The sequence below is a fragment of the Tasmannia lanceolata genome, unplaced genomic scaffold (genome assembly GCF_043159265.1).
Source record: "Tasmannia lanceolata isolate RefF3 unplaced genomic scaffold, GAP_Taslan_0.1 ptg000044l, whole genome shotgun sequence".
Taxonomy (NCBI): Eukaryota; Viridiplantae; Streptophyta; class Magnoliopsida; order Canellales; family Winteraceae; genus Tasmannia; species Tasmannia lanceolata.
This window is the reverse complement of record NW_027518721.1, coordinates 14,375,224-14,403,090: the sequence shown is the minus strand read 5'-3', so window position 1 is coordinate 14,403,090 and position 27,867 is coordinate 14,375,224. Positions and strand designations below refer to the sequence as shown.

The 27,867-nt window shown below is 37.9% G+C and overlaps 1 protein-coding gene, 1 long non-coding RNA gene and 2 pseudogenes across 9 annotated transcripts; 2 read left to right on the top strand and 2 right to left on the bottom strand.

Annotated features, from left to right (window-relative positions):
• Positions 1-7,424: 7,424 nt before the first annotated feature.
• Positions 7,425-9,694, top strand: LOC143863562 (E3 ubiquitin-protein ligase SIRP1 pseudogene; annotated as a pseudogene). 4 transcript variants are annotated; one of them, XR_013240904.1, is made up of 2 exons: positions 7,425-7,607; positions 8,460-9,694. The product of XR_013240904.1 is annotated as an E3 ubiquitin-protein ligase SIRP1 pseudogene, transcript variant X4 (transcript). The 4 variants fall into 4 exon arrangements; XR_013240902.1 differs by having other exon boundaries at positions 7,453-7,607; positions 8,435-9,694; XR_013240903.1 differs by having other exon boundaries at positions 7,457-7,629.
• Positions 9,695-15,536: 5,842 nt separating this feature from the next.
• On the top strand, positions 15,537-20,129 carry LOC143864011 (myb-related protein 2-like). 4 transcript variants are annotated; one of them, XM_077374830.1, is made up of 7 exons: positions 15,537-17,100; positions 17,176-17,395; positions 17,514-17,590; positions 17,671-17,728; positions 17,815-17,896; positions 17,978-18,044; positions 18,966-20,129. In XM_077374830.1, the coding sequence occupies exons 2-7, from the start codon at positions 17,194-17,196 to the stop codon at positions 19,689-19,691; spliced, it is 1,212 nt and encodes a 403-aa protein (XP_077230945.1). In that variant the 5' UTR covers positions 15,537-17,100; positions 17,176-17,193; the 3' UTR covers positions 19,692-20,129. The 4 variants fall into 4 exon arrangements, with proteins under 4 accessions (XP_077230945.1, XP_077230943.1, XP_077230942.1 ...); XM_077374828.1 differs by having other exon boundaries at positions 15,540-17,100; positions 17,191-17,395; positions 17,975-18,044; XM_077374826.1 differs by having other exon boundaries at positions 15,543-17,100; positions 17,975-18,044.
• Positions 20,130-22,608: 2,479 nt separating this feature from the next.
• On the bottom strand, positions 22,609-24,661 carry LOC143863332 (uncharacterized protein At5g19025-like; annotated as a pseudogene).
• A 1,799-nt stretch (positions 24,662-26,460) lies between these two features.
• On the bottom strand, positions 26,461-27,413 carry LOC143863787 (uncharacterized). The gene is made up of 3 exons (XR_013240983.1): positions 27,234-27,413; positions 27,044-27,096; positions 26,461-26,856 (listed from the first exon to the last, which is right to left on the bottom strand). It is a non-coding gene; the product is annotated as an uncharacterized LOC143863787 (long non-coding RNA).
• Positions 27,414-27,867: the final 454 nt, after the last annotated feature.

Below are 27,867 nucleotides of genomic sequence, written 5' to 3'. Positions count from 1 at the left end.
AGTCAAATCTTTATATGGCTTAAAGCAAGCTCCTAAGCAATGGCATAAAAGATTTGATAAGATGTTAGTTTCTAATGGTTATAGAATACATGAGTCAGATAAATATGTATATAGCAACTTTAAAGGTGGCAAAGATGTCATTATATGTTTATATGTTGATGATATGTTAATATTTAGTACATATATTGAATGTATTCAAAGTACTAAATTATTTTTATCTCAAAACTTTGATATGAAAGCAATGGGTGAAGCAGTTGTGATCTTGGGTATAACAATCATAAGACATAACAGTAGTTTGACTCTGACCCAGTCACATTATATTGAAAAAGTTCTTAAAAAGTTTAATCATTTTGATTGTTCACCTGTTTCAACTCCTTTTGATCCTAGTGGGAGGTTATATCTTAATTCTGGAAGGACTATTTCTCAACTAGGGTATGCTAGTGTGATTGGTAGCCTTATGTATGCTATGACTTGTACTAGGCCTGACATAGCATTTGTTGTAGGTAAGCTTAGTAGGTTTACCAGTAGTCCAAATTTTTCTCATTGGAATGCAGTCTGTAGAGTATTAAAATATTTAAAGAAAACTATAGACTATGGTTTATGTTATAATGGGTATCCAACTGTAATAGAAGGATACACTGATGCTAGTTAGATAACTGATTGTACAGATCATACATCAACTAGTGGGTGAATTTTCACCCTTGGTGGGGGAGCAGTCTCCTGGGCTCTAAGAAACAGACATGTATAACAACTTCAACTATGGAAGCAGAGTTTATAACTGTGGCAGCATGTTGTGAAGAGGCGGAATGGCTTCGGAATTTGCTACTGGAGATTATGTTATGGCCTAAACCTATACCATCGATTTATGTTCACTGTGATAGTCAGGCCACACTATCTAGGGCATATAATCATGTTTATAATGGTAAGTCCAGACATATAGGACTTAGGCACAGTACTGTGAGAGAGTTACTTACTAATGGAGTAGTAACTATTGATTATGTGAGATCAAGCCACAATTTGGCTGATCCATTCACTAAAGCTCTTGCGAGAGATCTGATGTGAAAACCATCATTAGGGATAGGGTTAAAGCCATTACCAAATGGTCACCAATGATGGAATCTCGACTCAACACTTAAATAAATATCAAGTCTTGAGTTCAATGAGTCAAAGTACATCATATGGAGTGATTGCAAGCACTATAATATATTATATTTCCATCCCAAGGTAAATTGCTTAATACCTGTAATGTATAAAAAGGAAAGGCCGAGCATTTGAGCTCTTAATAGATTTATAACAAAGTGTTTGAAGTGTTATAGTTACAGGGGCACTCTTGATAAGTCTACTTATGTGAGTGTGGGAGTGGTGCCGCTTCGTATGAGACTTGGCTAGTCTCTAGAGCGCTCATGAAACCAAGATATAGACACAAGGCCAATACGTGTGTCGGTTTTTCAGAAATTGCCTAAAGAGATGAATTCTTATGTGTGAGACGTGTCCGGTTAACCAAATAGATGGCTAGTTTAAAGACATGTCTACTATGGAATTCTGGTTAACTTTGATGTATTTTCACTAAGTAAAGGTTCAAATTGAGAGATACCTTTATTTATGCATAAAGATTCCAAGCCTGATGACAAAACTTTCTTAGATTTTGAAAATGGTGGGGGATTGTTAGATATTTTTCAAAATCAAGTATTTTGTGGTCAAAACAAGTTTTGGAAAATATTTCCTTTAAGTTGTTTTAGAAAAGAAAAACTATTTTTTTGTAAAGTTGCTTTTTGCTTTTGCTTTTGGAAAGAGTGTAGAAGTGCATTGAAAAGATACTCCCACATTGCTCCGGAGAAAAGTTGGAGATGGGCATATATTACTTCACCCATTCCTCTCTTGTTTAAGTGCACAATAGGTCTTAGCCATGGTCGAACCGCAGGACAGTGCAACCCACCGTCCGCGCTCGCGCACGTGCACGGCAGCGTGGGCAATGGGCTATAGGGCGCATAGTGGTGCCTTATTGGCGCTTTTTAGGCGCACTTTGAACTTCTAGTTGAGTGGATAGACCGAGTGGTTCGGTCCATTCAATTGGGTTGGGCATTGGGTTCGGGCCCAACGGTTGGCCCAGCGGGCCTAGTGTACTCCAACAGATAGTGTCTGATCGGGTGAGATTTGGGCCATCGGATTGAATAGTTGCGTCTGGATCGTCCCAATGGTCAAGAGGGATCAGATACGGCAATCAGTCACAATCTAATGGTTATGGGGAAGGCGCATCGTAGTGAGGAGCGATTGGAGCCTTTGCTTTTTTCAGATTTGATCCGAGCCATTGGATCTAGACCTGGTTGAGTGGATAGACCGAGTGATTCGGTCCATTTGGTTGGGTTGGGCATTGGGTTCAGGCCCAATGGTTGGCCCAGCGGGCCTACTGTACTCCAACGGATAGTGTCTGGTCAGGTGAGATCTGGGCCATCGGATTGAATGGTTACGTCTGGATCGTCCCAACGGTCAAGAGGCGATAGGATACGATTCGAACCATAGAGTTGCAATCAGTCACAATCTAATGGTTATGGGGAAGGCGCATCGTAGCGAGGAGCGATTGGAGCCTTTGATTTTTCCAGATTTGATCCGAGCCATTGGATCTAGACCTGGTTGAGTGGATAGACCGAGTGGTTCGGTCCATTCGGTTGGGTTGGGCATTGGGTTCGGGCCCAACGGTTGGCCCAGCAGGCCTAGTGTACTCCAACGGATAGTGTCTGATCGAGTGAGATCTGGGCCATCGGATTGAATGGTTGCGTCTGGATCGTCCCAACGGTCAAGAGGCGATCGGATACGATTCGAACTATAGAGTTGCGATCAGTCACAATCTAACCGTTATGGGAAGGACGGGGTTTTAAATATCCCAACAGCCACTCCATGATTGATCTAGATCGTTGAATCGCGTATGGGCGCAATCTAACGACCAGAATTCAAACCGAACTGGAAAGTCACTATGCGGGGGTGCTTTTCATACTGAAAAGTCACCAGAGGCTCTATAAAAAGTGCAGAACCTAGCCATTTCAAGAGAGACGAATTTATCCATTTCTGGTGCAATTCTCAAGACTTCTCGTGTAATTATACTCTCTTTTGTATCCCTCTAAATTCGTTTTTTCTACTATTTTCATTGTTATTTGTCTAATTACTATTATACTGCAGTAACAGTAATTAGACTGATTCTCTAAGGCTTGTTATTCTCAAAGGGCATTTCGGATTTGACTCCGCTTGTGCATAGCATCGTCAAATATTAGTAGGACATTTCTACTGGCTTCATTGTATCTTGGAGGCAGTTTGCGGATCTCCTTTGCACACTTCTGGTGGGGGCGAAATCTGTCTTAAGGAAAGCGATATCGCGCCTTGAAGCAAACCGATTTCTATATTTCATCTCCTACAGATACAAACTACTCTGCAACAAAAACTCCTATTTGGATGCCTCACCAAAATTAGTCCTTATTTCCAAATAAAGTTATTTTAATAAACAATGAGAACTTAATTTGGAGAATCTCAAGACTTCTAGTAAGTAATAATTAGTTGCTCAGTCTGATTTAATCAGGGTACGTCTAGGCTTTGTATCCCATGAATAATACAACAAGCATTGCTTTATTGGTGGTATAACTGTGTAAGACAATAGGGTGTTCTTAATCTGCTATCATTAGGCTTGTAATCTATATAAATAATCAAGGTTAAGGCTCTGTTTGTTTTGGATTTTGAGAACCGATTGTGTAGTCCAAGACTGGTTATTGGACTCTATTTTACGTTTAATTTTGGGTCTAATAATCAGTTTTGGACTCACAGTCGGTTTCTCAAAATCCAAACTAACAGGGTCTAAACTCTATCTAAAGCATTAGGTGTAGCAACTCATTTGGCATAAGGATCTCTTTGTTAGGTGTCTTTTCTATGGCATATTATGGCGATAATGTAAAGAATTGCCATATTATTGGGTAGGCATAAAATTAAGAAATCTCTCTCTCTCTCTCTCTCTCTCTCTCTCTCTCTCTCTCTCTCTCTCTCTCTCTCTCTACCGATGAATAATTCAACAATTCTTAATATATTATTTGTAAATCTCGTGAGCAAGAGATTCAAAGACACCCACTTAACAATCTTTTCATGTCTTTTGGTGTCTCTTAATTAGAAAAAATTAGTATAAAGTTGGGGCTCTAATAATTAATGCTCTAAACATTTATAATCTCTTTATATATTATTTGTCAAAGTTGAAATTAGTATTGTTCCTATGCTACCTAATACAATCACCCAGTGAAATAAGATATAAGAAAGTACTTTATTAGGAGAGATTGTCAGATTGCGTTCAAGCGAATATCAATATTGTTCAAAGTCTTTACCGTATGTAAGTGCGTAACATGGGTAATCTTCTTCAGTTTCTTTCGTAGAAATGTTCTTGAATGTCTTTAGTGGATCGCGGCAACCCTGGACGACACCTGCTTGTTAGCGGCAGTAAGTTAGTGGCAGTAGGTGGCCACCAGAATTCTTTTTTTACCGGGCAGACAGATATAAAACCTAGTGCAACAGAAACATAAGCATGACAATGACAAAAAGTCGGATGAAGAAGATGCATAAAGAGTTGGATGAGGAAGATGCACGGCCAGCGTAGGAGTGACCGTGATAGAAGATGTACAATCTCTGAAATTTAGAGATCGGAAGAGAGCACCATTTATCTCAGAGTTGAATAGAAGAGTAGATCAAAGTGGTAGGGAAATTCTAGTTTTCACATCGGGGATTCGACTCTTAACAGATCAGTGACCATTTGTCTACTGTACATCAAATCTAGGTATAAATATATGATTATTCAACATACACCACATGTTTTATGTTGTTACACTAGAGTCCAAAAGGCTCTACTTTTTATACGTGGGTTTGGTGAGATAAGGGACTAATGGTAGGGTCATGCGCCCCCTTCCTTATCCCTTTTTCTCTATTTGATTTGCTTTCTTGAGATTTTAGTGCCTTTATCAACCTTTTGTCTAGATAAATAGCCTTGGAACAGCTTGACACGTCACGTTTCACATGTAATAACAACAGCACTAAATAGGTGGCCCCACTGGACCCACGTGGCATGATTAATTTACCACTAATTTGCTCCACTGATGTTCGTAATGTTAAACATATCTTAACTATTTTTTGCTTTACATGGTCTCATGTAGAGTGCATGGTTTCAAATTTTAGTTTCGGTCCTCACCGAAACTGAAATTTCGGCCGAAATCCAACGAAACCATTAAAATTAATATTTTATTCCATACCGAATTTTGGTCTAAATTTCAGGAAAATATTAAATAAATAAAAAATTGCAATCTTCGATTGAATTCTCTTTATTTTCAGAAGAATTTTGAAATTTTGGTCGAAATAATTAGGGCTGCAACTCGGGTCAGGCGGGTTGGGTTTTGGAGAACCCAACCCTACCCGAGAAATATCTCGGGTCGGATTTTTTCACGTCGACGCAATTTTTAAAGGAAAATTCTTGTTTGGCAAGGCAACTCAACTCATAGAGGCAGAAATTACACTCACATTACACTTGAATCAAACAATGTCGTAATCAAACAATTTTGTAATAACAATCAAACAATGATGAATCAAACACTTGAATCAACTCAACTCATAGAAGCAGAAATTACACTCACATACAATAACAGTGGGTGCGTGGGTTTTCACTCTTAAATTTTAACTAACAATAGAAAGAAATGTACATAATATAACTTATGTAACTCGGGTCGGGTCGGGCCCCTTCAAATCCGGCTCGACCCGAGATTCATGCGGGCTTTTGAATGCTCAACCCAGCTCGACCCGAAACCCATGAAACCTGAACCCAACCCAGGCTATTTTCGGGTCGGGTAAAACCCGGCTCGAGTTGTAGCCCTAGAAATAATGTAACGTTCGGGTATCCCCAATTTTGGTTTTGGGGTTGATCGAAACCCGAAATTTGGGATTTTGGTCGAAATTTAAAATCATGGTAGAGTGTGAGTGATCCAGACCATTCATCTTTTGGGTCCCACCGATGGCCCCAAAATGCTAGTCAATAATAGCCATCAAATTGACAATTAATGTAAAATGTACGCATCCAACGATCAAGCAGAAGAAACCCAGCTCATTGGGAAAGTGGAACCAACCTAATTGTCAACAATCAAGATGAACTGTTACCACGATCAATCTAAACCGTAGGTCATGTGCACCTTTGGGGGCGAGAAGGATACTAGAGCGACTGATCTTAGCATTCCACCAAACAAAAATCTGTGGTTTCTAAATTTCAGGAATATTTCTGTTCGAAAGGCGCAGTAAAGAATGGCATTAGACGTTCCACGTGCTCTTCTATGAGTGCACCACGTGTCAACTTTCAATCAAATCTGCGGCGGTCTTTTGGACAAATAAAACCCTGTCTCTATCTTTACAGTCTTTACCTTAATAAGACTTGAAATTACAAATAATGCCCTATTTTCTATAACTAGTGTTTACTTAAGGTTTCAAATTTCGGTTTCGGAATGCGTTTCGTACTTTCGTTCCCTCCGAACCGAAATTTCGGACGGTATCTAACGAAATCAAATAAAATAATATTTTATCTTCTACAAAAGTTCGAACGACCGATTTCAACTGAAATTTTGGACAAATATTAAATAAAGAATAAAATCCAGATTTTTTGGAGATTTTCCTTAAATTTCGGACCGAAATTTTTGGGAAGACGAAATTTCAATTGAAATTTTGTTACATTTCAAGTTTACCCAATTTCGGATTTCGGTCAAATTTAAAACCATGGTTATAAGTTTATAACTACATTGAACAATCGGCAAATTTCCTAGCAAATCTCATATTTAATTAGGGTATGTAGAGTTCAAAGCTTCTCCTTGGAGGTCAAGTTATCTATTAGTTTCTCTCTCCCTTCTTCACACGGCATGATTTTTGTCCCCAGCCAAATAACATGGAAAACATGTTTCTTTTGCTACTGGAGTTGTGGGATTTATCACTCTTCTCAGGTTCTTCTCTTTCATCTCTCTTCATTGGTAATTGACACCTGTGTCAACCCATGGTTATGACCCCAACCGATTATTGGACCAAAATAATGAGTTGGGGCCCTCAACATCGGTTGTCACAATCTGAAATGAACACGGCCATACTATCCATTATTTTGGCAATGGCACTCCGCAACAGGAAACTATAAACACTACTTATCACTAATCTACGAGGAGACTACTTAACTACTATTACCCCTATTGACTACTTAACTTCTAATTTACCATTACTTTACGACGCAACTACTTACAGGTTACAACCAACCAGAGCCAAATGGTCTACTAATATTGTAATTTCTAGACGAATCTAGGGCATTTTTGTAAGTAGAGTTTAATAATTATTTTACTAATAATTTTCTTCTTTAAAAAAATGTAAGGCTGGGTGAGCGTCCCCTTTTTCCGAGAAAACTAAATCCCACCACCAAACGCGTCACCCAAATCAGAAAACAGGAAATAGAAAACACAAAATTTAGACAAAAAAGATTAAGAAAAGAGAGAAGGAAAAAAAAAAAAAAAACCAAGAGGCGTTGGTTGTTTCTTCTTTCTCTGCAAATTCCTTTTCTTCTACAGAATCAAAAGGTAACCCAATCTCCATTTCCAGGTAATAAATTTTATTCCAATAAAACCCATTTCTTATTTGTCCTTATCTTTTACCCAATTTGTTTGTACAATTGTTCTTCTATTAAATAATATGTATGAACAAATTTTTTTAAAAAAATGGATTTCAATCTTCTTCTAGATTATTCTCTTCTAACTATTTCTGGGTTTCAATTTCTCTGCAGATTGCTCTGTTTTTCTTCCACATCTGTTTGATTCTTGAATTTTATTGGTTATTTCTGTCTATTGGCTGTGATGTTTTGGGGATTTTTCCTTGTTTGAGGCGGGGGGGGGAGGGGCGGGGCGGGGACCTTTCTTTAGGGTGGCAGTTATCTTTTGTTTTGTGAATTCTTATGAAACCCACTTTGTAAATTGGAGATAAGGTTCCTTTTCTCTTTTGTGGGTTTTCTCTGTTTTGAACTTGAAATCCCCTCTGAAATAAAGACATCTCTTTTTTGGGAGATTCCCCATTTACTGTAAATTAGATAAAGATCTCTTTTTTGTTGGTTTTTAGTCTCAAAACATTTTTATTTTTTTTATTTTTTTTTAAATGTGTGGGAAGAACACTGGAAGATTACCTTTCTTTTGAGATATTTCTGTCCTTAGGGTGGTGAAATTGAAAAAAAAAAAAGCTCTCTACGGTTTTTTTAGTCAAAAACCCCTTTTCTGGCATTTTTCCTGAACTTGTTCTTAATTTCTATTAGATGAAAGGAAGATAACAAAAAACTTCTTCTTGGAGATTTTTGTCTATTTTGTTGTGAAATCTGTAGGAATTGTATCTTGATTTCTTGTTTACTGACGTGGGTTAGGGTTTCTGTTTGTGGGCTGTGGAAGTTCCATAGAGAGATGGGTGATGCTCTGGTTGCGAGGTACTGGTGTCACATGTGCTCACAGATGGTAAATCCAGTAATGGAGGCAGAGATCAAATGCCCATTTTGCGAAAGTGGGTTTGTGGAAGAAATGGATGGGAGAAGAGACCAAGAAACTGACCTAGAATCCGATAGAGCTCTATCTCTTTGGGCTCCTATCTTACTCGGAATGATGGGTGGTAATTCACACCGCCGAAGACTCCGTAGAGAAGAAGTGGACCCACAAGGAGAATCAGAACGGGAACGAGAACGAGAACGAGACCCTGAATCAATCCTTCGAAGACGAAGAAGTTCGGCCGCAATTCTTCAGTTGCTTCAAGGCCTCAGGGCAGGAACTGGGTCTGAATCCGAGAATGCTGAAAGCGAAAGGGAAAGGGAACGAATGGGGGAGAGAGACAACGATAGAGAGCGTGTAATTCTGATCAATCCTTTCAATCAGGCTGTAATTCTCCAAGGATCCTTTGATCAGAACCAGAACAATTCTGGCTCGTTCGGTGATTACTTTATCGGGCCTGGTTTGGATTTATTTTTACAACATCTGGCGGAAAATGATCCTAACCGATATGGGACTCCACCAGCGCAGAAGGAGGCAGTCGAAGCAATGCCGACTGTGACGATTAAGGAGAATTATCAGTGTTCAGTGTGTCTTGAGGATTTCAATATTGGATCAGAGGTTAAAGAAATGCCGTGTAAACATAAATTCCATGATGGGTGTATTTTTCCATGGTTGGAGCTCCATAGTTCATGCCCAGTTTGTAGGTTTCAGTTGCCTACTGATGGTTCGAAAGATCAAAACGCGTCTGAGAATAACAATAACAGGGTGGAGAGCAGTGGTGGTGGAGAGACAGTAGTTGGAGAAAGTGGAAATGAAAATATAAATGAAAATGGAAATGGGAGACGGTTTCGGGTTTCAGTCCGGTGGCCATTTAATGGGTTGTTTTCTTTTTCAGGATCTCAGAGTGGTGGAAATTCTTCTTCGTCACCCTCGTCCTCATCGACAGCACCAGGAAGTACTCATACAGATGAGAATTAAAGCTTATTCCTTTAGCGTCCATCTTTTTCTTCCTTGCTTTTCCTTCTCTATTATGTACATAATCTTTTGTTTAAAGATTTGGAGTCTCGAAGAACAGATCATATTAGTTTCCTTTTTCTTTCTTGAAATTTGGAGAGCCAATATGAAATCAGTGGATTTTAACTTCAGCTCTAGAACCCTATGCACACTGGGAAATTGTGATTGGATTTTCTGCTTGTTTGAGAGGCTGATTTTGTTAATCTAACTTGTCTCCCTATATCATTTTTTTGAGATTTTTCAGACTCATGAGTTCAAGCCACTGAAGAATAAAAAGAATTTGTCTCATTTGACCATTTGGTGAATGCATGGGTGCATGCACTTGCATATATGTTTTCAGGTGGTTGTGTGCTCTGCTGACATGTTCACAAGTTTGCATGCTCATCCACATTAATGGGGATGGTAAGAGGTGTGGGTGGGTGTCTTCTAGCATGCTTATATTTGCATGTATTAAGCAGTTTGTTACGAAAGAAGGGTTGTTAGACTATACTAAGAGAATTTATATTTCGTCTGTTTGTCGCTGCATATGTTTGCAAGAAATATCTGTTGCTTATATGGCTATATTTCCTAGACGGGTGTCCATTCATTTGCTGAACTTAATCTTTCCATGCTAGGGACGAGAAAGAATTTTAAGCATATATGATAATTACTTTGGTAGCAATTAAAATAAGTATTATTCAAACTCCTCTACTCTATGCATTCATCATGTGCTTCTGCTAGTCTAATAGATCTGATCTATACTTGCCATTTCATCTTATTTCTTTATCGAGTCGACGTTTCTTCCTTTCAGGTATGTCTAAAAGGTATGCCCATTTAAACAAGCTTCCCAGGTTGAAGGCCACAGTACTACTCAACTGGGATAGGTTCTCTTAGCTTGCTGGTAGGGGACATTCTTGATTTCTGAAGGTTTTTCCCTATTCCAGTATCTCCTCACTCATATGATCTGTGCAAATGGAAGAACACATATGGGTGATATCACAGCATTGTTAGTTGCTACTTGCTAGTTATTTTTAGTGAGTTGATGCCATTTACAATTTTTAGGCCCTTTCTGAGCTTTCTAAGGGATTACTTTCTTGTGGAAGGTAGGCAAAGTCAGTATTTCACGAATCATAAGAAAGAAGCCCACTCAACTCTTTGGTGAATGTAAAGACTGTTCAATTGTTGGTTGATATTTATACTTTGCTTTTTAGTAAAGTTGGTTGTTATTTATATTTTGTTTTGTATTGCCTGGAGGCAACTTAATTTTGCAATAAGTGGCAAACTATGGCATAGGGTTTTAAAAAAATCTTAGGCTTTCCGAATCTACTTGGTAACTACTACAAAATTCAAGCCCAATGAATACAGTGGGTTGCCTAGTAGCAATGGTCATGATTTGCCATGGTGTAACCTGTAATGTTACCTTGACACATATTTCAAAAAGCTGGGGAGAAATATTAAAACTGTCTTTACACTATGCAGAAGAGAAAATTAAATTGGAGATGAAATGGGTAAATGGATTTGTTGCAGAGGAAGTGTATTTGCTCTTTGATGCTGATCATATTCTCTCTTTCTTAGTATTTTTGGATTCATAAATGGACTATTTTTGGCTTGGCATAGGGCTTTTTGGGTGATTTAGGATTGGGTCTTCCACCTAGATTTATCGGACTTCAATGAATCTGAACATGGTTTCATCACTTCTCAGGATTACAAGAGAAGAGGGCATGTGAAACATCCATTTATAGGATCTGCAGTCTTTTTGCTTGGAAGATGCTTTATTTATAGGGTATTAGGGTTTAGGGTTTGGGGTGGAAGGAGTTCTATTTACAGGGCTTGCAGTCACTTTACCAAAGAAACATTCAATTATAGGTTACAAGTATATTATGGATTTATGAAGCAACCTGTGTATTACTAAGGAACACACTATTCATTGTATGCAGATCAGCAATAGGGATTATAAGTACTGTCTCAAATGATATCTTTGTTAACCTGAGTCTCTATGCTGGCAGAATAGAAATCTCCTCAGTAGGCATTATTAAGTATTGTCTCGATTGATAACTTAGTTAACATGACAGTCTTTATGCTTTCCGAAAGGCTAAGGACTCTCCTAATGGTGTTCTTTGTTAACTATGGGGTGGAATATTCTGCTCTCTGAGCATCTAGCAACTTAATTTTTTTACCCATTAGTGGAAATCATCTGGCAGTACGAGAAATTTGAGGATTCTTAGAGTCATGCAATTTTCACATGGTGATAAATGCTCTCTAATGTGGTTTTGGGGGATATGGTAATGCTTATAGTGCATGCTTCTTTACAGTTCCGGCTTAGGTGTGTATTGAAAAATGAGCTTACTTATGTTGATGAACTTAGCCATTGTGAGTACGAATCTCTCCACCATATTCTAATTTTTTAGAAATTGTGGATTGAAGTCTGTTGATTCAGTTACTAGGAAGAAACCTTAATTTATCTTTTTTTTCTTGTTTTCGGTATTGTATGTACCTATTTATATGATTTAAGTATATTTCTGTATGTCATGATATTTTTTTGCTGTATATTAAGCTTTTATGAGCTAGTATATGTTTAGGGAAAACGATCCAGTGTTTGGCTTGCATGCTGGAGTAGTTTGTCTTCACCCTTGATCAGACAGTGATGGGATATGGGTGCAACACATGGATTCACATCTGAATTCTTTTAGCAGCTAATGTGTAGGGATGCCCAAAAAGGAAAATTACTTACAACCGATACTAGGGATACCCAAAAAGTCACATCTTAAGGTGCCCCTAGCCCTTCTAGGAAGGTCCTTCCACTGCCATTATGTATGATTCGCTTTAATTTTTTTCAGGATGAACTGCTCTTAATTCTGATCCATCCCATCATTAGGTGATCTCATTCTGCTTATTAGTGTCCATTTTTCTGAACTGAACTTATATTAAATGTTTCTTTTGATCCCACTCTTGTTACTAACTAATTAGCATTTCTATCTTGCCACCCTTTTCATTTTCTATATGCCTATGAGTATTAATTAGTGAAGAATTATTACCAACAAACTTAGCTTGATATGTTTTGAGGAGCAATGGAAGGCTTGATGTTGCTAAGTAATGCTGGTGTTTTAGTTCATCCAGTATTTGAAAATTCACATTATCAATTCAGCTTGCTCTATACTTTGATTCTGTTAGGTGTAACTGTAGTACATACAAGCTCGAAAAATCATCCATCAACATAAACCTTTTAAACTCGAAACCTCCATCAGGTCCGAGTTTTGAGTTTTTAAACATGCATGTGCATTCGAAGAAGAGAGGGCCAACCTTCACCATCTATATGATTATCTTAGCTGGATTTAATTTAGGCAGGCCGACCCAAGCTTCGCAAAGTGGAGCCTGAGGGGAATCATATACTAGATCATGGCATCAATGGCTGAACTACAGGCTGATTGGATCCAACATTTACCTTCTAATCTGTCTTGTCCCGGATTCAGGTAATCTCTTACCTTAAAAAAAACGCGAATGACCTACCCATTTGAAAGCCCACGACCAGTGGGAGGTTCTCCTTAGTGAGTGCCTTGGAAGCTATTCAAACCAAAAGCAGTGAAAATGACTGGTTTAATCTAGTTTGGTTTTACCCCCAAGCATGCCTTTGGAGTGAAATCTATCTCTTGGAGCTCCTTGCAATCTTTGCTGGGGATTAGTTAGCTCAACACATAGGAATTAGCGAAGGGCTAGTCGTTCCCATTTCATCTATTCCCAAGGGTCTTTTTAAATGAAGGTAATTATATTCCATAAGGGGTTTGCTAGGGACCATCAGAAGGCATTTTGTGTCTGGGCTGTTGCATGTGAGAGCAGCCACTTAGATGGATTAAATGAATTAAGACAAAATCTAACCCTGTGTGGCTGCTCTCACATGCAGCAGCCCAGCCCCGGAATGCCTTCTGCGATGGTCCCAAGCAAATCCCATTCCATAAGAATATCCTATGTGGACTTTTTTGTGCAAGAGGTCTGCACTAGATCATTGCCTAATTAGTACTACCCATTTCTCTCAGACATTTGTCCTGCATAGTACTTTCTTAGATGTTTGAACCTAAGTTCTTTGAAAAGATTTTATCTTTGAAAGCATCCCGTTTAGATTAAAGGTATCTTGGAATGAGAATTCTTTGAAGAATAACTAACCCATTTCTGTAAACATTGCTTGTCAATTCCTCCTCCACTCTTTCAAAGCCACTGAAAGGGACCTATGGTTGAGTTAGATTGGAACCTGATGCAGAGGGGCCCATGAACAACACAAGAACATGACTGAGTGAAAATATTTAGACAAGTTGGACCTATATATATATATCTAAGGAAGGAATATGAATCTGTGCTTCCATAAATGTTTAGAGGAGAATATGTGAAAGAAATGCGGAACACAAAAGGAGAACCAAGTGAGTTAAAGTACTCATTCTGTGGTACTTGGATAGACAAGTTATAGAGTTCACGTGGGTGTAGATGCTAAGTAAGAAGAAGATTGCTAACGTGTAAAATGCCTTTTCCTATGTGAAGTTTGGGTACTTGAGGGCAACTTTCTAGCTCAGTCAAGAAAATTTTCTGTACAGAAGGATCTACATTTCACACCAAATTAGCTCAAACTCCTTATGTACAAAAGGATCACCAGTGGGTCCCTTAAGGGGACGTGTGTGTTGTCAGGACCGTTGATCTGTTGGACCATCATGAACCGGCACACACGGTCCTGGTTCCATGCTGAGTGAAACTGTACATACTACATTCCCCTAAACCATATTTGCTGATGGGTATGGCCCAAAGTCACAACAATCTTTGCCAATTGATTGTTGATCATTGTTGAGCGAAAGAAAATAGACATGGTCAACATTCAACAAAGGAAAAGGTTTATAAACCAACGAAATTCTAAGTGGGTCACCATCCATGTTTGGCCACCATGGAATTTTTTTTCCATAGAAGAATATTTCTTATCAAATAGTCAGAGAGAGTAGGGAGGGTTGGAGAAGGAGAGAGTTGAGAGGTCAGTTCTATTGCTTTTCTTCACCATTGGGTAAGGAAAAAGAATTCATGGTTGCCAAACAAGACCTGCGGGTTTACATTATTAAAACACAATTTTTTAGACTTAGCTATGTCTCATACTATGGATGTGCCATGGAGCAAAATCCACCTCATTGGACAGTTCTAACCCTCCAATTTGTGGCCATCATAAATTGGAGGGTTAGGATTATCCAACGGGGGTGGATTTTGATCCATGGCCCATACATATCAAGGCCTAGGAAATAAATGGTTTATTTTCTGGTCCCAGACAGCTTCTCCTAATTTTCTCAAATGTGACTTGCTAGCTACCTCATGTGAATTAAGTGAATGAGACAAAATCTGAGCCTGTATGACTGCTCTCACATGCAACAGCTCATCCTCAAAATGCCTTAGTCGATGGTCCTTAGCAAATCCCTTATCAAGTATATCAAAGTAAGGATTTGTTACATGCATTGTCCTTGTTAGGAAGAATAATGATTTCTGCTTTATACTCTACGTTAAGTATATATAAATGGAAAAAGGTTTCCATTCGATTCTTAGAAACATGAAAAAGAAATATTTTCTCCTATTCCTATCTGTCCACATTATTCTGCCATAAAAAAAAAAACCTACTTGCATTTTATGAATTTTTCTTGTTTTGCACCCAATTATATTGTAAAAACAAGATTATCATAATAGAACCATGGTTCTTAGGGCTGCAACAGGGTCGGGTTTTTCAAAACCCTAGCCCAACCCTGGATCCCATTATCTCGGCCCTGACCCGCCCTGACCCTGAGTCAGGGCCGAAAAACTTCAACCCATTGCCCGCCCTACAGGGCTCAGTGCTGGCCCTGGCCCGCCCTGATTGGGCAGGGCAGGGCCGGGCCGGCCCTAATTGACCCTAGTGCAAATACCTGTTAAGAGTGCCACAAATAAAGCAACCACTTATCATATAGAACAAAATGATCAATAAAAGGAGAAAGGGAATAAAATAAGACAATATGAATTCAACAACATGACGGGCAACAGAGACAATTAATAATAATAATCTAAAGAAACATCAATCCAAGATAATAGAAAACATTAGCAAAAGAAACATGCAGCGATGATTCAATTCTATAATAGAAAACTTAGGGTCAGGCCGGGTCAGGGTACCCGAGACATTAACCCATAACCCAACCCGACCCGACCTGAGTTAGGGTCTAAAAAATGAACCCTGACCCATCCTCAGGGTTGGAAAATCCAGCCCTGACCCTGTTCGGGCTCAGGGCGGGTCACGGCTGACAGGGCCAAACTTGCACCCCTAATGGTTCTTATCTGTCGACATTGTTCTGTCTATTTTAAAATTTTTCTGAAAATTCTATTAAGATAGAAATCCAAAAAGTAGCTATTTAAATCTTTCCAGTGACAGAAGAATTTGTATAATGGGCAAAGAATGGAATATCGGAAACGGTATTTTCAGCATTGCAATTAACTAATTACAGTGGAAAATGTCTGTTTGGTAGCATTCAGAAACAGAAGTGGGATTTGAACAATATAATGAAAAATCCCATCTTAAATTAAGTAAGCTTTTGAGTATATTTAACTATACCTATTCCATTCTTTGCTTTCAAACAGTCCCCAAGGGAGCATTTTTTTTTTTTTTTTTTTCATATTTTCTTTTGAATGTATCTAATTCTGCTACTGTGAATGCATCCAGTCAACAGAATCTTCTACCAATCCTACTTTTCATCTACTCAAATGAATACTCTTCTGCTTCTCATTCACAATCTCAGACCTTTAATATGGAATTTATACCCATTTCAATCTAACATATTGTCAAAGAAATCCCACAGAATATTGAAAGCATCATAAATCAACTACCCAAAACAAGGATTTATGCCATCAAATGGCAAGAAGAAAGCATTTCAGTCTCAGATGTGGGTAAAGGGATAAATCCTGAATCCTAGTTCGAGCTATACACCCACCTGTCAGTTTAAGAATGGAAGAACTTAGGAGGTTTCAAATCATCATACTGCAGAATTCAGTTAAAAAAATAACTCTCAAGGGGTATAGGGTTCCTGCTTTTTCTGCATGGGACCAATGTGAAAAAACAATGTTTCCAAAGGATCTATTCTTGTACCCATTGCAAAGTGTAAGTGAGCATGGAGTCTTTGGTGGATGAGACTGCAGAAAGTAGTCCTAAGTTCAAATGAGTGTTGGGTAAGAATTAAAAAAAAGAAGCTGTGGCACATGGTCTTCAGATACCCAAAACAGGAAGGACAAGATCTTTTTTCGTGCCGCTGTGAAGATTGGATTGTGCCAATTGTTTTGTCGGCTTTGTTCGAGATTCTATTCTCCCTCCTAAACTTGCCTTATAAATAATGACAATTGCGAACACACTCGTCAAGTCAAATACCAGAACAGTGGTGAGGGTGAAGCAGAAGAGAGTTATTTTTCAAAGGATGCAAGAACTCAGAAGAACATAGGATGATTTTCAGAAATAGTGCACATTAAATTGTTCAGGTATCAAGCAGATTTAGACAAGTAGCAACATAAAAAAGAGGGAGAATAAGAGGTATTAACTGAAACACAACTTGATTTGGAAGGGTTATGATGTTTTCAATTTTTCTACTGACTCAATACAGTACAGTTGTTCTAACTACAGGAAATGTATCATCATCAAGTCAAGAATAGCTCCCTATCTTCAAGAATATCTGTCCCTACAGAGAGACATTTGTTTCTACAAAGTACTAATGTTGCAGGAGATACGGGATTGGGTCTATCGACCGATGCCAAGCCTAGACTAAAATGGACGGCAGAGCTTCACAAACGCTTCATTGAAGCAGTCCATCAGCATGGAGGAGTAGACAGTAAGTACATAATGAAACCAAAACAGAAGATTGCACAATGGAAACAGAAAGAGGATATGGTTTGAGAAGAAAATATTTCATAACCAACTGCAGATAATGTAAGATTTTCATGTTGCAGAGGCTACCCCAAAAACAGTCTTGAGGCTCATGGGAATTCCGGGACTTACCTTATACCACCTAAAGAGCCATCTTCAGGTAAGGATAGGGTTCTTGACTCTAATTCAAAGATTTCGATGATTATTTTCCACAAACTAAGTTAGGTTTTGTTCTTGCAGAAGTACAGGCTCAGCAAAAATCTTCATGCACAAACTAAAATTGGGAGTAACAAGAACGGTAAGAGGATAGCATCAAAGTTCTCTTGGAGTTTTGGATTTCCCTCAATGGAGTCTAATGATATAATTATCTGGTGTCTGGTGTAGGTTGTATGTCGGATGCAGATAGGATGTCTGCAGAAAGAGGAGGAATTATAAGTAATACAGATCATGGGTCCCAGACAAGCAAGTAATGGCACAAAAGCGAATTTTCTGGAATGCTTTCACTGTAGAAATTTTGCACTGACAGTAGGATTTTGGTTTTCAGTAGTTTGCAGATGAGTGAAGCACTACAGATGCAAATTGAGGTGCAGAGAAGGATACATGAACAGCTTGAGGTAAGGGCCAGAAAATATAGGGTTTGCATTATTTAGACAGAAGTACAGAAATCTCATAAAAAATTCAAATAAATGTGTAGAGGAATTAGAAGTAACTCTAAATTCAGAAGATAGTCAATTCACGGAGATCTTTGAAACTAAACGGAACCCAAAGTATTTTCAAAGACGACCAGAACAAAATGCCTTCTAAACATGAGAATGTATCACTGATAAAAATTCCCACGGTTACCTAACAAAGGAATCATGATTTTTTTCCATGGAATATTAGTTTACTCAAGGGTGAGAAACGGCGGGAGAGGGAAAGATCTAACAGGGTGTGAATAAGGAGAGGTTGAGAAAAGGCTGAAAAACAAGGGAAAAAAACTCTACTCAAAATGTGATTTACTTTTCCTGGCTTTTTAGCTTTTTCTAACCCTCTACTTACTCGCCGTCTCACGTCTCACTTCTCCCAAGCTCCTTACTCCTCTCTTACCACATTATAAACTAATATTCCATGGGAAAAATTCATGGTTGCCAAACATGACCTAAATGTTATTTCAGAAAGGTTCTGAGAGTAATTCATGGGAAATTTATTGAAGAAACTAAATTTTTCTTCATGAATCTTCAAATCTTTGAAAGTAGATTTTTAGTGTTGAAGAAACTAAATTCTTTGCCATGAATCTTCAAGTCTGTGAAAGTAGATTTGTAGTGCCTCCAGTTTTCGTGAAAGAAAAACCAAAAAGTTGAGTAACTATGAAACATCGCAAATCCATGAATGTTGAAAAGTGCAGCTAGAGTTTTAAGAATTCAAGTTTAGTATATTTCCCTATTCAAGAGTCATAATCATCAGGGCTAATACTTCGCATTGTAAAATCAGGATAGTTCATGAATACTGTAACTGAGAATGTCATTCTGACTAGGATTTGTGCTGAATTGAAATAGGTGCAGCGACATTTACAGCTTCGAATAGAGGCCCAAGGAAAATACTTGCAGTCCGTACTGGAGAAAGCTCAGGAGACACTCGGGAGACAGAATTTGGGTTCTGTAGGACTGGAAACTACCAAAGTGCAACTCTCTGAGTTGGTCTCCAAGGTATCCACTGAATGCCTCAATTCTGCCTTTTCTGAGATGCCAAGTTTGTGCACCCAGCCGACACAAACAACCCAGATTGCAGATAACTCAATGGATAGTTGCTTGACTTCATGTGAGGTATCCCAAAAGGACCAAGAAATAAATAATGTCAGTATGGGGTTGAGAAAATTTCATGGTAATGGATCCTTGTACCCAAAAGAAACTGAAGAGGACTCCCGGCCTGGGGAAACCGAACCTTCATGGTGCGAAGACCTGAATGAGAGCAAGATGATTTCTTCAGAAAAGATAGTTTTCCCAGTACGAGGGATCTCCAGTGATTTATCTATGAGTATTAGCGTTAAAGAAGAAAAACAAAGCAGCAGAACCTTATCTGAGGGAAGATGGAAAGAAAGCGATGAGGACACTCTCCTCCAACAATTAAACAAGAAAAGAAGTGCACATCTAGAGATAGGGAGGCAATCCAAAGAGCAACAATTGCCTTACCTAAAATCACAGCTGGATCTAAATGCCCATGCTGAAAATGATGCTGCTTCAAGTTGCAAACAGTTCAACTTGAATGGTTTCAGATGGAGCTAATAGGGTTAATCACAAGGCAGACGTAGCAGCAAGAGTTATGTCCATTAGCAAATGACATTTTTGATTTTCCATTTCACTTGAAAATCAATTGCTTTAGTTTTGGAAGTTGACGCAAGTAAGTAATCATAGCTAGCAATGAAGAGCAGGAGTTGCCATTAAAAAAAAAAGAAGCAATGCAGAGCAGGAATTAAAGAGGTGAGTTTGCACAAGTGGAAGAATGAATCTAAAACTATTAATGCAATCCAAAAGAGGAGAAAATGGTAAAGATGAAAATGATGTCAAAGTAAGAAGACGTAAGGTAGAGACTGGAGAGCAACCGAAGTTTGCATGTAGAAATGAATAATAGAGATCGGGAAAGAGGCTCATGTTACTGTTTCAAATTTCAACCTGTAGAAGGCTTATTTGTGAATAACCATGTTGCAGTAGCTTTTCATATTATGACAGGACACATATCAACCTATGTAGTAAAGTTTAATTCATGATTTCTAAAGTTTCTCCACAATCAATATGTATCGCATTGCAATCACAAAGAGTAAAAGGGTGGCCCAATGCGCGGGGCTCCTGCCATTGCGAGGTCTGAAGAGGGCTAGATGTATGCAGCCTTACCCCTGCTTTGCAGAGAGGCTGTTTCCGTGACTCGAACCCATGACCACCAGGTCACAATGGAGAAACCTTACCGTTGCGCCAAGGCTCGCCCTCTTGCAATCACAAAGAGTGAAGACTTAAAAAGTGATTCGTGAAATTAACTAATATACCATCTATACCATGTAGTCATATACAAGTTTTATACGGTATCCGTGCTTACAGTCAATTGTGAACAGTACGGAAACTGTCTCACCACCCATCCCACCATTAGATAATAGTCCAACAGTAGCATCATATAATAAGTTTATATGATGTGATTTCTGAAGTTGCTTCGCAATCTACTTGTATTGCATTGCAGTCACAGAGTGAAGACTTACAAAATGACTTGTGAAAATTAACTAATACACCATTTATACCACTAATTCAATTTTGATTTTTGAAGTCAGATCCGAGACTTTGAATGTGCGGGAGACTCGTGCACTGGGACCCCCCGCAATGGCAGGAGCCTCATGTACTGGGCCGCCCTTTTTTTTTAATCCGAGACTTTGAATGTGCTCACATGGTAAAACATAGCTATCGTTCCCTCGATTTTTTAACTGTGTTAAAATGGATGCAAAGACTGATTTCAAGTCTATGTTGAAAAGTTTCTCGTATTTTAACAGATCGTTGGCTTTTTGTGAATGTTTAACGCAGGGATTCTTCCAGTTCCAACACACGTTCCTTTCGTGCACAACAATTGTAGGTTTTGCAGTGAGTAGAAAAGATTATCTCCCTTTCTTTTTCCCCACATATAGCTCTAAGAGCCACCTAAATGTGTGCTTACGATGGTATCACAGAAAGAATGTTGATAGTAATTATAAAATGAAAGGTTCATGTCCAGAGAAAAAAAAAACTTCTACAGCCATAAGTTCCATTTTGGGACTTCCAAATTTAAATATCCTTGTGCATTCGCATTTTAATAGAGATCCCAAATTATAGAGTCAATCATGGACCATTTGAAAAACACAAGATGTAGGAAAATCCAAGGATGAATCAAGAAGGTCATTAGTTAGGAATCTCGGATAAAAAATAAAGAATTGATTGTAACAGATAGCAAAGGATACGAAAAGAAAAGAATTTGGGTTGTAGTTACCAGAAAAGATTAAGAATAAAGAGTGTGATGCAAAAAACAGAATCCCAGTACACACAGCGTTATCCAAATTTTTTTCCAGTGAGGCTGTCGTTTACAAAAAGGACGGTTACCTAATGTGTTTTAGCAGTACACTATTGCTTTCTGCTTCTAGCTATAATCCACTCTGATCCTAAAACAGCCAAAGAGAAACCAGTTACCAACTCTACTGTGAACTTCAGATAGAAGGTATTGATGGTGCTACAACATCAAATCTGATAGTTTTTATTTCTGCACTTCTTTACTATCTTGGATTATCGATTCAATTTCTCTCTAAAAACATCGAATCTAAAAAAAAATGTCCTATTCAGATTGGTTGTAATCAATTCTTGTACAAAAGAATACGCTAAGTTAGAAAAAAATAGGTTTTAAATGGAGAAAACTGAAACATGAATTATCTCACTACCATGCATCTTAATCGGTCTTCACTAGCAACCTACCCAGAAAGGACACGAGCATCTATAATAGAAAGAAACCAAGAGAAAAGGACGTTGAGAATCGAGGACAAAAGATATTGGGTATAGATCAGGCTTGGGTACTGAAATGAATATGAACCTTTATCCATAAGTAGTCATGAGCAGTTCCGCAGAACGTGTTGGCACATTTATGGGGTGAGTTTTGCCCATCAATCATTCAGAATATATAGCATCATCAAACTTCCATCGCTAAATCTAAACAAACAAGGTGGTATGCTTTCTCTGAGAATAGCACAAGGAGCAATACATCAAAAACTTTTCTAATGCTTAGAAAACCACCAACTTGTCAAACAAAATCACTAAATTTTAAAAAAAAGATCTATCTATTTTTCTAATGCATACAATGAAAATGAGGTCAGAAAATGAAGTGCAAATAAACAGTCTGATTGCAGCAAAGAGAAACGGTACCAAAATTATGAGTTCATTCAATTCTCCATCCAGTCAAATCAACTAACTTTCAATCTTTAATCATATGCAGGATTGAGTAGTAATTGGATAATTAAGATTATGGTTTTCGTATGTCAAGAACAGTGAGAAAGACATCCAACAGTCCCCATCACATGTGACTCTCATAAGAGATGTCAATTATTTTGAAAGAGGTGGGGAGAGACTAATGAACCACTGGATATTTTACAGTTCACAGTGTTTATTGCTCTAACATATCAACAAAAAACATAAAATGACCCAACTACTTCTTAATTCTACGAATTTTCTTAGGCCCCCAATCCTCCATTCTACCTTGAGGGCATCCACAACGTGCTCGAAAGATAAGAACAGTGCGTCCATTGAGAGGTGCCATCCTTTTCAATTCAGCCTCCAGTTCCTTATGATCCTGCGTTAATTCCAATGGGCAGGCTCCATATCCATACTTTGGCATAGGAAGCATGTACCTCACCCATTCTTCTGATTCAAGCTGGATATCAAACTCAACAGCTTTACGAAGACCCTTACAGTAAGGATTCCCACATTTCCGATATCGGTGATCTAAGATCTCCCATGTGGCAATCACAGTCACAAACATTACATCCACACCAACAGCATAAGCAACAGGAGCATGATATATAATATAACCAATGAGGATAAAAACTGAGAGAAGAAGCTCGGAAACTTCATGGAAAATGAATTTGAAGTAAGGAACAGTGAGAACCCCCTATTGCACCTAGTGCCAGAATCAATATAATGATGTCAATGGCGGCAAAAGGTGAGTGATCACAGAATGGATGGGACAAGGGGTTTAAGGAATTGCTGTGTCTCTTATTACAAAAATGATTATGGTTGTTTTGATTGGATAAGGAATTCATGTGCTGCTCAAAAGCTTTGCAGAACTCAATCAAGCTACGACAGTCGATCCTTTTGGTAAGTCCATGAGCAATCTGATAGCCTATTTCTCGATTTCGTGATCACTAATTTGTGGTTCTTCACTGGCCTCTAAGCAAAAATGAAGTCCAGATAATATGTTTTGGCAACTCAACATGGACTATATCCAAATCTCGATTGACAAATTTGTCGATATAATCAATCTTTAAGAAAAATTGATCCAAGCTTGCAGGAATTAATCTCAAGGCACCAAATGCAACATCAAGAAAAATTGATTCAACGTCAAATAGCGTTTAAAGTCTGCCCACAATTCACATAACAGTGGGGCGCATAATCCTACAGGGGGGCGAATATATATATATATATATTTCTTATTATGTTTCTTTAATCTATTTTTCTTTCTGATTAATGCATCCTTATGATGATGCATGTTAAGGAACTAGGATAATTAGTTAATTCAATCCATAATTAAGTAACAATCATCGCCATACAAGTTTACTATTTGAAGAGTAAATTTAACATGGGAAGGTGATTAGTGGTCTTATTCATCAGGAGACCAAAAATGAGCACATGACTACTCATATATCAGGATGAGATGATGAGTCACAGTGTCTGAGTCGATGAGGTCGTGTCCTATAAGTTATAGTTAAGTGATACCTAGTTCAATATTATTTTAAACTCGTTACACTTATGGGAGACTTTATATGGTGTAAAGCCCTTATAATCCTTTATTTTTCAAAAAGTGTTGTACGGACCACATTATGGGATGATCCAAACCGTCCATAAGATGGAACACAACGTAAATAGGATTTTCCCCAAAAATCATTTCCATAGGACAGTCCTAGCCTTCCGATCTAGGTTTCCATAATATGCAGTTCCTCTAAAGATAGGAGGGTTGGGATCATCCCTATGGAAATGATTTTTGGGAAACAGCTTATTTACGTTGTGTTCCATCTTATGGACGGTTTGGATCGTCCCATGATGTGGTCCGTACAGCACTTTTTGAAAAATAAGGGACCCTAAGGTCTTACACCATATGAAAACTTCACTCATGGTACGACGTGTTTCATATCAAATGTTTTGTGGACCATTACCTATATGTACATAATTGATACCTATTTCTATTATCATGCAAGAAGCTTGTCTTATAAATAACTACACGAATGTAAAATGTCATGCATAATTCTATGATATTAAATTATGAGAAAGTATATGGTCCCGTGTGGGTGGTAGCGTCAAAAGTACCACACTTGATGTTTGATCCAACAACGGCCCCCTTAAAAGTGGGCTGCTGTTTGATCAAATATCAAGGCGGTACCGCCAGCATGGGACTTGACTTTTGCGCACAATATAAAAACTCTTAAATTATAATCTTTGTAGATTTCATCGTTGATCATGATTCTCGCTTGTGATTGGATGGTCATGATGCACTGTTGATTTCAAAATCTGGGCTGAAGCCCGAAGGATGAGGTGGTCCTGTGCGGGGCTTGGTTGCAGTGGATGAGTAGAGGGTTTGGAGTTTGGACTCCAAGGGAGTCAGGGGACCCTCCGATGCTTAAGTTAGAACGCACACCAACTATATGAACTAAGCTCTAGTGAGGAAGAGCAATGAAAATAAACAAGTTTAAAATCACTAATAATCATGAAATCCTAGCTGGTGTATCTTATTTGGATTGGTTTTATTTGTGATTTTTTTCAAGAAGGATTTCCATATGATTTCTAAGGAAATACTTAGGATTCATTTCAGATACATACAAAAAAATCAGATCCCTTTTCATTTCTGAGAGCTCAGAATTTCATATTCTCTTGTCCGAATATTTGGGTCCATTGACAGACCGACCTACAAATCCAAATTAGATTTAGTCCAATTTGACTAGGGATCGTTAAGCCAAATAACCCTGATGCCAAGTTGATCTGGACAAACTAAACCACTCTAAGCGGACATTTCTGACCATCTTATCAGATCTCCTAAATGAGGAAAGTTGCCTATTTTTTCTCGACTGCAAGCCATCTTTGAGATTATCCAATGAGAATGACTTTAGGCCTTGTTTTGATTTCAGGAAAAATATTTCTTGAAGAAAATTCTTTCAGATGAACATTTTTTTTTTTTTTTTGAAAGATGACAATTTGTTATAATCGGGGTGGGACAAGATGTCCCCCAAGATTACAAGATAATATTAGACATATAATCCTTGTAGGATTTACAGATTTGAAATAACTAGCATTTCATGCGATCCCAATCGATTCCGAAATTTCATAGGAATTTTTCTGTTTCCACAATTTAGAGAGAAATGAGATGTTTTAGGAGTATCATTATATATTAAAGGTCCTTGCAAATAAAACTTGAACTGAGGTGGCTCAAGTTACCCTTTTTAATGTGTAATCATAGAAAGGCATGGAATTTCGGAAAGTTTTTTCCGTGCCTAATCAAACGATGGAAAAGCAAGGAATTTCCCATAAGTTTTTATGTTATAAACTTTCCCAGAAAATTCCTGCAATCCCAAATGATCTGAGTCATCTTAATTCATGTGGGTGGACCAAATCATTGCATATCATGAGAACTCTTATGGGCCATTTGGATGTATGGGAAAAAAATTTCTATCAAATTTTTTCTATGGAAAATGAATTTTTCAATGTTTGTAAAAAAAAAATTCCAAAATAAAAAATTCCTGTTTTTAAGGAAAATTGCAAACCTACTTAGACCTAATTTTTATCCATCTGCAACTGTCGCTTGCTTGTATGCTTTCCTTTATCTTCTTCTTTTAGTTTTGGCCCCTTGATTCATCATGTCTCCTGCTACACTCATGTCATTACCATGATACCAACCCAAATGCCTAACAAACCAAATGTGTGGCTCTTGAGTCTTTTGGAAAAGGCATCATACTCTTTAGAGGCTGTTTGGATATATGGAGGGGAAATTTTTCTTGCTGGAAAATGAATTTTCCAGATAACTCACTTTTTTTTTTTAAATGGTTCCTGCTAAATCATTTATTTTCCATGAATTACTTCCCCCCTAAGTATAAAGGGCATCGTCGAAAGAAACAGAATTCAAATAAAATATTTCCCTTGTTTTCTAGGAAAATTTCAGTCCTAATTAGGCTTGCATCATTTTAAAAAAAAATTATTTCCTTACAATGGCCCCTTAATTTTTCAAACCATATCTTACCTTCAATAGAGACCTAGTATAGAAGGAAATAGCATTCAGAGGGGAGAATCAACACTATAGAGATAAATATGAACTTAATTTAGTCTATTACAAAGTGCTTTGGTTAATTCTAACACTCACGTCAATTTACCCTACATTTTAAAAAAAAAGAGTTACATCAAATCAAACAAGTTAAACTCACACACTAGAAAAGTCTAAATCTATACCAAACTCTGATTACATATAGCTTAAAGAGATGAGAACTCTAGAAAAAATAATTGTGATGAGGGCCATGACTTTGCCTGCCTTATATCACTTGAGACCTAGATATTGAAAATAGAGGATTCAGCTTCTTCCAGGAGTTTTGGGATCGTGGCGATTGTTTGCTCCAGATCCTGGATAGTCATTGCTCTCAATTTCCATCCTTCCATGTATGAATTCTTCTTCCACCAGTAAAGTTTCTCCCATGTTCATCTATTAAGAAATCCATGAAAGCTTTAGGGCCCATAGTTCCAATACATAAAATTCAATGGTTAGGGTTGTCCAATAATCCTTATATTTCGGAATTGGCCATCCATGGTAGTCCCCACTAGATGACCAGTTCTAATCCCCACAGTTATTATTATTATTATTTTCTAGAGAGAGAGAGAGAGAGAGAGACCTGTTCATTCCTCTCTGCAAGTGTGGCCTCTTGATTCACTAACGTAAGACTCCCTGCAAGTAAAAACCCAGATAAGAAATCTAAGTCTACGATGTAAAGAGAAAGACCCATATCCATATTCATCAGTATAACAAAAATCAAACCCAAAAATTTGTATGGAAATCCATGAAAGAAGAACCCAATATCTTACTTGAGAGAGGAACAGCACCCAAGGACACAAGATATGAAAAACCCAAAAATAGTATCAGCAATTGAAGCAAAGGCTTGTGTTCCATATGGAGATGAAAGGCTTTCTGATCTACAAAAAAAATCTGGATAGCTTCTTTGTTTGGTTGGCTACTTGGCTATACTAAGAGATGGATAGTGGTGGTGGTCTTTATATACTCTAAAATTACATATTTTACAAAGTCAACTTCTTGGTGAGTGCTCATTTGCCTAACTTACTTTTTTCTTCTTGACAATGATGTCATGGCCCTTCAAAGTCTTATTGAATTCAGATTTCATACACGTAATTACATACATGGGAGTTAGGTATGTGTAAGGAAATAACATCTCACATTTGATAATGACACTCCTCTCTTTATTTTTGTACCTTTTATTCTCCTATGAAGAAGATGAAGAATGTTACAATTCCAAAAGTCCTGTGAACAATCAATCACACAAGTGTTTTTAATAAACTAAAGAGCCCATTATCAAAACAAGGGAGTAGAGATTACATTTCAAGTATAAATTTATGTATGCTTGCTATAAATCAGGCAACCTTCTGTTTTTGTGGCCACTAAAACGATATTCATTGGAAGTATGACCATAACAAATTCTCAACA